General features: G+C 33.9%; 1 protein-coding gene across 1 annotated transcript; it reads left to right on the plus strand.

The window, feature by feature from the left end:
* Positions 1 to 906: 906 nt before the first annotated feature.
* LOC120335020 (cytochrome P450 2U1-like) lies at positions 907 to 8,025 on the plus strand. Its single transcript, XM_039402528.2, has 9 exons — positions 907 to 1,307; positions 1,966 to 2,111; positions 2,530 to 2,626; positions 3,079 to 3,188; positions 3,563 to 3,684; positions 4,548 to 4,669; positions 6,372 to 6,516; positions 7,180 to 7,343; positions 7,516 to 8,025. The coding sequence occupies exons 1-9, from the start codon at positions 1,059 to 1,061 to the stop codon at positions 7,831 to 7,833; spliced, it is 1,473 nt and encodes a 490-aa protein (XP_039258462.2). The 5' UTR covers positions 907 to 1,058; the 3' UTR covers positions 7,834 to 8,025.
* Positions 8,026 to 12,747: the final 4,722 nt, after the last annotated feature.

Raw genomic sequence — 12,747 nt, forward strand, 5'->3', positions numbered from 1 at the left:
TTCTAAGCATCGAAAATCGCAAAATTTCGTGTGTCTACGGCACAAATTATGTTTGCTTGACCTTTAAAAACATTTCATCACTAAAATCGAAACACGGTCAATTGTGAGCGGGATTTGCCTATTTATCCATTACTTTTAAATTGACGTCGAAAATTTTCGTGTTAACATTAAACAAAGCTGAGAACGCGCCTTTTTTGCCGGTTTGTGATGATTTATATGATAATTGAAGTATATTCGATCAATTTTTGTATTTATTGTATTTATTTTTATTTTGACGTAAGAAGTCGCAACCGCGAGTTACGTTGCACACAATTAAATTAATATATAAGAAAATTTTAGAATCTTGTGGCTGCCATGGATTGAATATTTTACGCGACAGAAAATTATACGCTTAAATAGGCGGCTCTTCGGGCGCGTAATCGCAGTGCTTGTTGCATACGGCAATGTGAAGTTCCGACTTTAACCCCCCCCCCCCCCCCCTCAAAATATCAATTTTGGAGTACACAATATTGATTTCTAGGCAATTACCTATGACATATTTGTGTAATTGCCATTAAGTTTTGAATAATAAAGATGACATTCATTGTCGTCTTGAGTGTGTTTGCATATTCACCATTAGGAGTTTACAGGGTTTCGTAATAGTATACCCGCGATATCACATGATGCTGATATTCAATGACTGTTAATATTTGATCGAGGACTGGTTATCATTATCAATGCAACTCTGTATGGCGTAATAGGTCTTAGGGAGTATATATGAAACGGTCGTAGGTGGAAGGTCGTTATAATGTCGCAGTCTGTATTGGAAGCAATTTGACAAGCCTAGCATATATGTGAAGTGGAGAGTCGAGTGCAGTGGGGAATCTGTTGTTAGTGTATTCAAAGTCCCAAATGGTTATATATATAAAATTTCGAGCGAGATTCAATTTATTTCAGTGATGCATAATGCGGTTATTTACAATATGAAATACAGCTTAATTCCTTATTTTTAGTTAAAATTGGGTATAATTTTCATGAGCATAATTAAAAATCCATTACATTTTTAAGTTTCTAGAAATATGGAATTCTGTGAGGGTACGATTGCGGTACTTGGCCTGACCCTTTTATTATGTTGGTATCTGTTGAAAAGACCGAAGAATTTTCCACCAGGTCCTCATGGGTTACCATTGGTTGGTTACACTCCATTTATGGGCGACAACGCTGCTGAATTATTTCGAAAAATGAAAAGTAAATACGGATCCGTCATGTCAGTGCAAATAGGACGCGACGACTGGATAGTTTTGAACGACTATGACACTATCATGGAGGTAAGAACAAACGGGCTCTGTTTTATATAGGTTTACTTAAGGTTGGATACTATTGAACATCAAATCATACTTTAGGCATTTTTAGAGTTTCGCCCTGCACTTCGTAGAAGCTGCTAATACCTTTAAATATGTTAAAACAAATGATTCTTATGTTATCCATCAGTGAGGTCCCAATATGAGTAGTATGTACCAAAAAGGTTATTGCTCTGGCTTTAACATATTACGTTACATATAAATTGTTATCATTTTCTGCGTATCGTTGAATTTGAATTGTCGACAATATTGCATGGCATTGGAACGATGCATTTGACGCTTCTTCATAAATTTATGAGGTTTACAATGAAAGCAATTAGTACTTGTAACTCCTTAACATCGCAGTGACCGCTTTTGTAAAACCTTGTACAATTTGAACGCGGGGCACACGGGACATAGATATGATATAAACATCAATTCATATACGATATCATGTGCTATTGCATGGACACAACAGATTACCAAGTTAATGAATGTTTGTCTAAACAAGTACCATTACCTTTTTTACATATTCATTCTTACAATTTAGTTATTCACGATCGCTCAATTTTCTCACGATTTGACTCAGATATTGTAAGTTTCTACATGTTATTTATATTCATTTTCATTGCTTTATAATTCGCAGGCTCTTGTGAAACAAAGTGAAAAGTTTTCTGGCCGTCCCAAGCTTTTCATGCTAGAATTATTAACAGGCGGCCGCGGATTGGCAATGGTTGATTATGGTCCTACATGGAAAACTCTTCGAAAATTTGGTCTGATGACTCTAAGAGGGTATGTGTGGCTTAGTTTAAATGTCTAAGTGTAACATGTTGTTTTGCAGATTTACAGATGCGAACACTAAATGTGTTGGATACCTTATTTATTTAATTTCCAAACGAGCTATATTTATTTGTCTTTCGTTCCAAAATAGGCTGTACACAAGCAACCGGTGCTATAATATCGTTGGGAATCGCAAGAATCGGATTTTTTGTACAAAGCCCCGGTCACTGATACAAAAATATGGGATTTGAGAAAACGACCCCGCCACGTTTTAAAATCCAGTTAGCGTTGGGGATTCGGATTAGAAAAGAGTCAAAAATTTGATAAATTTGCATCATATACTGGCTCAATTTCTAAGTAAGAAACATTTTTGATATAAGAATTGAACTCCAATGCTTAAGTTTTGATGTTATTGTTTCTCACTTCGCAGGTTTGGCGTTGGCAAAAAGGGGATGGAGGCAAGTGTTATTGAAGAAACTCGATCTCTAACCGAAGATTTGGCAACACAAAGCGAACGTAGTCTGAGTGTAAGAATCTAACTTAAAATATGCATAAAATGCGAAGACTGTATTGTACTAATAAAAAAGTCAAGTTTTGTATCAAAATACAATTATAGGCTCTAAGTAATGCTATAATTCAGCCTTTTCTAACCATGGAGAAATCTAATTACCTCATAGGAAAAAAATTTAATTTTTCACGTCCGTGTAGTTACTGATTTGAATTTATTCTTAAATGCTCAACTATTATGTACTATATAAACATTAGAAAAACCATAGTGCAGCATGCGCGTAACTTCAAATAATGATCCAGTAAAATTGAACAACAAACGGCTACAAAGTTTTATGCATAATGAGGGAGGTCAATAAACTGTTTTTAAATAGGCAAGAGTGTCAAAAAGGCTGCGAACCACTGCCATAAATAATGTCTGTTTTATCGGTACTTTTGTCTTTACCAAAAACCTACTGGCCGTTTTGTACAGATGAAGTTTACTCAAGCAGTGTCGAACATTATTTGTCGAGTTGCATTTGGTTCAAGATTTGGATACGACGACAAAGACTTTCTTCAGTTAATTGGAATAGTACGAAAATAGTAAGTTTTTAGAAACGGAGCGTAAATATGAATAATTCTACAAAATTATTGTCGCCCCTTCTCCACATCTGATGAACCAAGTGGCTATGAAAAATATAAACTTAATTTGTTTTCCAATTTAATTCAAGTACTATAGGAGTACTACGTATTAAATATATTCCACCTAAAACTTAGGTCCTTTAGTTCACGAAAATCAAAACAATTGTTTAGTGGCTTAGTTTTAGAAACGCCAAAATAACGCATTATTACAATAATTATGAGTATGTATCAACAATATTGGAGTTTTTGAATATTAGCTCTCTTATTAACGTTCGAACCAATTTTATCATAAAAAATGATTTCATCAACTGACATTGCTGTTTTGTTCTCTTTAGTCTTGGGGATACGACGGCTGGAAAAATGGATGGGTTGATGACTATGGCTCCCATTTTGAGATTTTTTCCACCATTTAGCAGCTACTTCAAAGAGGAATTGGAAGATATTGAAGTTTTCATGGGTACGTTTTGGGTAGCTCATCTCTTTAATACAAAGATTTTTTAACATTTCATTTTCTAATTCAATCATTTCAACTAATCTAGGTTATAAATTTATAATAAATTGAACAGAAATGCTCTAGCGAACCGGAAGGAATTCGGTCGTTTGTAGCAAAGTAAAAGCTTTTTATTAGCCTTTAAATCGAAAGGCTCAAATAGGTATCGTTTAAAGGATAAAATGACTTCGAGCGAGAATCTGTCGAGGCACTGCTTTGTAAAGAGCACTTTGCTTTGGGAAGACCAAAATATTCACGGTTTGATAATGCCTATTTAATTTATTACGCTGGCTCTCATTCACTAGAAGAAAAAAAATGTAACGGCTGCAAAGCGATTTTGAAAATATCTAAAATATTGCAAGAATACATTTTACTGGTGCCTCTATGACAGGGTTTCCCAAAGTTGATTGACTGCGGGCCAAAATTTGTGCAGAAGGATATTCGCGGCCGGGAAAGGGGAGAGGGCAAATGGGCGCGACGGAACGGTTTGACGGGTCGCTAAAGCGCCCTGGGAAAATTTTGAAACATAGGCACTAAAATATGCTTCAAACTTGATTTTACATACACCTAGCATCGCAGTTTATTATGTAACGGAATGTATATATTTAAGAATAGGTTATTTCACTCAAGTTCGGCGGGCCATTTTAAACCGTTACGCGGGACGTTATTGGCCCGCGGGCTACGGTTTGGGAACCCCTACTATAAAAGATCTGTTAGAACTAAATCAAGCTATTAGAATTTATATGTGAAAAAAAATCCCGTGGCTAATCCCATTGCATAAAAACATTTTATCTTATACAATTTTGTATTAAATTGGGATTTATACTCAGGTATCATAGCCAGAATCATCGAAGAGCATAAAGAACAATTTGACGAAAATGATATCCGAGACTTTATTGATGCTTTCCTCAAAGAAATGAAGACAAGGGATAAAAATGATGCCTGTTTCAACGTAAGTTTATCTGATTAGGAGCGGATAATTGCCTTCATATAAAATTTGATAAAATCATTTTTCTGTATCATAAATAGCAATTTTCCGTAGCTTGAAATGCTTTTTAGACCATCGAGACTAATAATAAAAACATGCGTATTCCAGAGTTCGATCGTACCCGCTAACTGTTTCGATCTAACTTGGAAAATAATAATTTCAGAACCTTCCCCCCTGGCTTCGCCCCTGGCACCGACACATGGATATGAGACCGTTAAAAATACTGAGCAAATTTAACAGTTTAGTGTCCCTTTGACGAACCCATGGCACACAAAAAATTGCGGTATTTGTTAAACTATAGCATCAGTTATCACATGATAGTGAACAAAAAAAACTTAAGAGTAACGTGAAATTCCGAATGACTACCTTCAACAAGACATGAATTTTGAATCGTTTTCAATTCAAATCGTTTCACAACATTTAATAATGGGCCGATTTGCTCACGTGTCATCGGCATTGACAAAACGTTATTACCGCTTCTCACATGACATATCTTTCGATCTAATTTAAAGACAAAATTGTCGCAAATGTCAATTGTAAAGGTTTCAATGTGTCGCGATATTCATCACATGATAGCGCAAAACAAAGTCTCACGTTATTCGACTGTAAGGAGAAAAGGGTTTCGGTAAACACTGTCATTGTCTACCTGAGATGCCGATACCGGTCGGAATGTCTGTAAAGTAAATCCAATATTTGCTGTTGGTTTCAAATGCTTTTAATATTCGCTAGTAAATTGAATAGAAATCGATGGTATGAAACGTAGCTTTCAGCTTGGGATAAATAAAGCTTTCATTATACATTTTATCCAATATAACTCTTACAATAATTGGAATCATTGTACTTTTATATTGGGCTTATTTGTAGCCTATTCATATAATTTTCTAGTTGAACGAGAAATTCCGAATAGTTTAAGCCCCAATAAAAGAAGTTAACACAATTCAACGGTATTCGTCACATGACATTGAATAGTTATGGGATGCCATGCACAGTTAGGAGAAAATATCTCACATTAAACAAAAATCGTGAAAAGGCGCCTTTTCATTGTAGTTCATTGTCAGGTGATATCAATGCTTGGAATACTTGCTTTAACAACAACACGAGAATAAAACAAGGACTACTTTTTTAAAACTATGAAATAAGCCTCGTGCCAAAACTAAATTTAAACGCAATCTCAGCAAAACACTTGTCCCATTTTTTTTTATAAATTATCATAATTCAGTTTTATTCCGGTTGAGACAGCATCAAGCGACCCAGATTCAATTACCCGACGGGCCGGATTTAGCACGTGGGCCGTATTTTTCCTAGTCAGGCATAACCTATGTCCTAGACTCGACTCGCGTTAGACTTAAGCCTTTATTTAACAACGACTTAATGTTATCAAAATTGCATGAATCAGACTTGACAACAATTCAATGCCTATGAGATTTATTTGCCGCCGTAATTGACTCGACTCGTGGCCCAAGATTCATGGAATTGTATCCAACATTGGAGCATTTGGGGTCATACAGGGTGACCTCAAAATAAGTAACCCATACAATATGTTGCAAATAGCCTGTGTTCCGTTTTTTGGTCGCCTTGTACATGTAAATCCCATAATATACCAACAACCAAAATAATAGGAGCTATGTTCTCTAACTTAATTAATTAAATCTTCATATTCCTTCAGAAACTTCAACTCATTCAATACATCAGAGATTTATTTGAAGCAGGAACAGGAACAACAAGCAGCACTTTATGTTGGGCGATTCTTTGCTTTGCACATTATCCAGAATGTCAAAAAAAAATTGCCGACGAAATTGAAAAAACTTTAGGTAATTCGGTTTATTTATCATTTTATTTTATATTTCATTATGTAATATTTTACTTCCTATCATCATAGCGTTTCTATGTGTTAGTCAGCGACCAAATTAATTCACGTATATTGGAATCACTACATTGAAATAATTTGTATTAATGGTGGTAATGATGAATGAGAGCATCAAACAAACAACAAGGGCTCCAAGTCTTGGTCTGACCTCACAATATGGCCACGAAGTTCTATTTACAAACCGCAGTACCCGCGCATAAATCTATTATCTGATGATTCAAGTTCTGCTTATCGAATGTCAAATGTACTTGGTGACGCAGTATACGCAGAAATTGGACTTTCTGGCGTAGACGTAGAGCCGCAGAGAAAATTAGAAAAATAAGAATGAATGCTTGACTTTCATATCTTCCTCTTTCTAATTTAGGTGAGAATTGTAAAATAATTTACTTTTTACTGGCTCTGCCTCGAAAAATTCAGATTCCCTTATGTATATATGATTATGTACTTGTATATACGAAATAGATAGATATAGAAAAAGAGACGGATACACATAAGTTATATTGTTTGCTACAAGCACAGTGAAACAAAACGCATAAGTAACTCACTGTGACAATAAAGCATACGACAAGAAATGAGTAGTCATCATGAAAACTGTGTTTTTCTACAGGTTCGGACGGAGTACCCGCTATGAAGCATCGAGATGAAATGCCTTACACTTGTGCTTTCATACAAGAACTAATGAGACACAGAACTTTGGCGCCATTAAGTTTATTCCATAAAACGAACGAAGAAGCGACTCTCAATGGATATACTATCCCAAAAAATACCACGGTAGGTTTTGTTATACATTTGAGCAATATAGTGAGTTGTGAGTAAATTAAAAAAAATTAGTTTCATAAATTCCTTAAAATATTTTCACTTCGTTCTGCACACACTTTTATGAGACCGATTTTACTTCAAATCAAACTTCAACAAAAAACGAAACTGTATTTTTTGTTTTTAGATCAGTCCAAATATTTGGGCAGTTCATTTCGATTCCAAATATTTTGAAAACCCAAAAGAATTTCGACCTGAGAGATTTATCGACGACGACGGAAAATTTATGAAATCAAATCACGTGATCCCATTCTCCGTCGGTCCTCGTCACTGTGTTGGAGAACAACTTGCAAGAATGGAAATTTTCATATTCTTGGTCGGTATAATTCAGCAATTGCGAATTGTACCGGACCCAAAGAAGCCTCTTCCAGCCTTTGATGTCGGTGCTTTCAATGGTTTTTCGTACGAACCTCCCGAATTTGAAGTAATTTTTCAAAAACGCTGAAGAAGACATGTAAAAGTGATAATATAAACCCTAAGAAAAACTGTTCGTAATGATATAAATTTTATCTATGAAGGATTTAAAATATTTTCTTTGACCTAATTATAATTTTGTTTCAATTTTGTAATTCTCCCCAATCTTCAAACTCCACTTCAAGATATTTATGACTTTGATAATGTAGCAATAAATATGTGTAGCTTTTGTGTAGTCTAATTTTGATTTCATGGCAGTGCACTCAGAATGATTAGAAAACGCTGATCAGCGATGCGGGGTAAGAGAGTAAACAAAATGCCGTAAACACGAGGTGGTGCTGTTGTGCAGAAAATGCTATTTGGCCATATTAAAAAAAATAGTGAAATAATTGATTGCGTTCAGATTAATAATCTAAATATCCAATGAAGTTTTTATTTTGAATATCATCTTTGAGGTGCACAAGATTTTTTTCTAGACGATAACCTATGACATTTTGTCATATAATTGCCGTCAAGTTTACGAATATTCAAGATGACAGGAACTAAATGCCGGGTATCAATAATTAGGCATTTCGTTTTTCAAGTAACGAATGTTTCGAAATTGTATAAATGTACAATATGACTCTTACATTTAAAAATAAATATTAATGTCTGTTTATGTACGTACACGCGTTTATAATTACCTCCAATCTAGTATACTTCCCTAATAGACACAGAAAAAACGATGTGAATATTACAAAGAAGTTGTCTATAACTAAACATGTGCTAATTTAGAATAATAAAATTTGCTATATATATTCGAAAACCGTCAAATTAAAATATTGCAGATATAAATTTTCCAGATGATAATGAGTCATCCTAATCAAAACTGAGAAATATATACTTTTGCCGTTCTAATTAAAGCTGAATTTAAAGATTAGGACTTACCGCACTGAATAGGGAGTTTCTGCTTTGACACGCAGTGTGGCCTATCCGTATTTTAAAAACATAAATGTTTGAATAATTTCTTATCATTATTATTTAGCATTTTGCTCTGCATAAAGTTAGTTATATTGATTTCACCGGTTCAGTATCGTTTTGGTCTTTTTGATTTAGATATATTTGATTAGGTGTTTGACTTATTCAATCAAGGCTGATTATGAGTTCATTTTAGGGTTCTCCCGAAGTTTCGTACCAAGATGGCGCACAGCCTGAACATAGTATTTGTACCAGGTTAGGGTTGTTCAGGTTGTGCGTCATATTGATACAAAAACTTCCGGAGAGTCCATTTTTGTTCTGAACAATAAGTATCTGAGCATTACTTGTTTTGTATAAAAAAAAAACAATGCTCCAAGATATCGATACGAAGGTCAAGCATCGGTACCCATGCGATGATTTTTTGGAACATCATTTGTTTTTAAAGATCGCCAGACTTTTGTAAAAGATGGTGGATAATGCACATTGCAATAAATAGCCTATGCCTCTAGTGAAAATAAAATGTAAAATTGTGGAAATGATTTCGTCTAAATTAGTTCATTAGTATCTGAAAAACCTTTTTTTTTTTCAACAACAACCGCACAACAACAATGTAGCAAAACGCTTCATATATATTAACTAATTACGAAATACGGTACTTTTTATGAAATGTTGAGACATGTTTTTGAACAATGTCTCTAAAATTAAAATCGAAAACAATGGTCTATTGTTGTCTGTGGCCTTTTAATAGGAATTTTATCATTAAAATCAGAATTATCCATCACTGTATATAAATATAGCTCACTTCACTTGTATATCGCCCAGGAGACTTAAATCATATTTTGATATTATACTGAACACTTCGAACACTTCCTACTACGATAAATTACTTTTTATATATTTTCATTTGATCCTGTTATTTATACACAGAACGCGTTGACTTGGTGGTTTCTCATTCAAAGTTGTCAGCAGTGTTACCAAGTATATGCTTTGATTTGTGTTTTTGCATTTTACTTCCAATTTATTGTTCTACGAAATGATCTCATGAAGCGTTATATTTACCTTGGGATGAAGACCTAAAACTATTCAGCTAGTATCGCTTAGTAAAGATGGAGAATTACTAAAGAAGTGATGTTTTGAAAAAGAATTCTTATTTCTCTCTTGATTTATCAAAGAACCTTACAGACCGTTTACAATATGAAAATCGAAATAAGTACATTGAATGCCAATAATTTGATTGATTTAGATTCGAAAGTATATTATTTAGTTGTATAATAAATTTCAAACTATGGTAACAGATATAATTTCAGGTCTAGACTCTAGACAGAACATAAATCACTGGCAAAAATAAACAGCATTTTATTTTCACAAAATAAATAGCTGCAAATATTTGGCTTTTGTACATTAAAGCAACTTTTTTACCTGCAAAATGTAAAATATTGGAAACTTTGTGCTCGCTTGTTTATCCCTCATGTTTGCACGATAAACATCACTATTAATAGATAAACATTGTCAAAATGTAGGTCAAAATGAGTTTGATGCATCCCTAAGGCGTCTCAAATATGAAACAAAACAAGGAAAAGATTTATCATAATCCTCAGTTTCACGGAACAGTATTCTAGTAAATATTCCTTCTAAAAAATATTTTCATTATATTTCCTAAAATTAATGGTAGAATAGATAAGTCTGATAAAAGTTTCTGAACATATGAGTTAACAAACCCAAAATATCATAATCCGTCATTCTACGGAACGCTAATTTATAAAAATATCTTTTAGAAGTTTTATATGATACCGGTACATTCAGCATGATCTGTGAAGCCTTAGGCGTCAGGCTGTGAACACGCATGAAATATGTACCATAATCTGTACTTCTAAGAGACGCTACTTTATTTAATTTTTGAAAGGAGCTTGTCGATTAAAGTTTTTAACAATTTAAGAAAGATGTAATTTGTGCTTTTCAGCATTTACGTCAGCCTATAACTAATATCGTTATGTAAAATGTCTAGCAACATCATTTTAGTTTTTCACATTGCGATGCAAAGTTTTACGAAAGAGCGAACGAGAGCAAAAGGCGAATATTTACGAAAGTTTTAATCATGTATATTCAAGGCAGACCGAATAACATACATAATAGAAATAAAGTAATTTCATTTAGGCATTTGTAAAATTATATAAAACGACTGCAATAGGCTTATGTATCGCAGGCTCGGAGAAAATAACGTATTACGAATTTATAGTTATTTGTGGAAGTGTAATTACTTAGGCTTTAAACCTGATTTTTATCAGCCTCAATTAAGATATACTTCTGGCTGGGGATTTTAAATCTAAATGGGTCGTAAGTAAGTCATTCAATATTCCAGTTCAAAAATATTTTTCTAGCAGTATAATAGATTTATATATCCCATATTGTATGCATGATGACGTATGTATGAAAAATGATTTAAAAAAATCAGCAGACAAGCAATATGTAAGAGCTCGACAGTACATAGACAAAATCATTTCGTTTCTGCATTTCCTATGCATCATATTGCTTGCCTGACGATCGTTTAAATCAGGTGTGTACAAAGTGCGGCCCGCGATACAAATGCGGCCCGCGGAGAAGTGCCAATTTCGAATGGTGTGCCGCCAGCTAAACTAGTTTTTAATTTAGTTTGATCTGGGATCCCTTTGCGTTTTAAAGCTTATATCCAATTATTTGTCTATGTCATGACGTTACGTCTTAACAGCGAAGCGAACAACGCGATTCACAAAGCTCTCACTTGCTGAGCAGCGAACAATTTGAAGGGGTATGCGGAAAAGACGCTAATGAATTTGTAAGAACGGGCAATTGAAGATAAGGCAACTGGAAAGCAGTTTGAATTTTTTTTTATATTAAGAGATACGAAAGTTAAATGGGGTTTGGTTCCAGTCTATCAGATTTTGTTTTAATCTAATCTAGAATAAGATTTGACAGCAAAGTATTTGGAAATGAATCACACCCTGAACATAGTATGTGTACCAGGTTAAGGTTGTTCAGGTTATGCGTCATCTGGTTACGAATACTTCGGGAGCACGTGTTCGTACCAATATGGCGCACAACCTGAAAATAGTAACTGTACTTGCAGCGACGATTTATTTGCATTTTTCGGGAATGACTTAAATTAATTTTGCGGTGAATTATTATATTGATTGAGTTCAATGCTTTTTTTTTCTGTATATTAAATATATTAATATCAATTTACTGTTATTGCTCAGTGGTATTTTTTGATCTGACGTTTTAAGTAAAAATTATACGTTTTTAATACATTTTACCGCCAATTCATTTATCGAATGCGCGAAACTTTCCCTTCCAATCTGAGAAGATACTTGCGTTTCTTCTGTAAACAAAAGTACCAAGTTTTTATTTGAAATTCAGGTTAATATACATCACATTAATGAGTTAAACCACCTTGCAGCTAAACAATATCGTGACATCGTCTTCATTTGTTGCATACGCAACGATTGGTAGAGTCATAATAAAATGATATTTGATGGTAAGTACTATACCTACCTATTTAGTTTAATTTATTGTACTATAAATGGTATGTTGAGCATTAGGATTTGAAATTGGATGGTTTCAAGAGTCAATCATTCTACATATCTTCGAAGACCTGAAAATACTTTGTAATGGATATTGTTAGTTGAGTTAGTATGAAGTAGTGACGCGCTTTACAGTATCTAAATTTAAAATTTTTAGAACAAGTCTTTTTGGTGTAAACTTGCAAACAAGTTGTGTAAACAAAATTTTTCCTCGTTTCATAGAACTTATGCCGGAGTAAAACAAAAAGGTAAGAACGGGATCACCAATAAGACGATATTTGAAAAACAGGTTCGCGTGAAATTGTTCGAGCCCGCTGATTCTTATAAATATAAATCAACAATTTGAGGGACATATCTGTAGATGGGTATTGAGTCAATATTTACGAGAATAAATTTTAATTTTATTCTCAGTAAAGCATATCTATAAGAAA

Source organism: Styela clava, chromosome 1, assembly GCF_964204865.1.
Source record: "Styela clava chromosome 1, kaStyClav1.hap1.2, whole genome shotgun sequence".
Classification (NCBI taxonomy): domain Eukaryota; kingdom Metazoa; phylum Chordata; class Ascidiacea; order Stolidobranchia; family Styelidae; genus Styela; species Styela clava.

Bases quoted from the DNA above. Each gene is read 5' to 3' on its own strand.
- LOC120335020 (XM_039402528.2), top strand. From the start codon at position 1,059: ATGGAATTCTGTGAGGGTACGATTGCGGTACTTGGCCTGACCCTTTTA. The intron at 2,112-2,529 runs GTATGTGTGGCT...CTCACTTCGCAG, and splicing joins GGTCTGATGACTCTAAGAGG to GTTTGGCGTTGGCAAAAAGG. The intron at 3,189-3,562 runs GTAAGTTTTTAG...TGTTCTCTTTAG, and splicing joins ATTGGAATAGTACGAAAATA to TCTTGGGGATACGACGGCTG.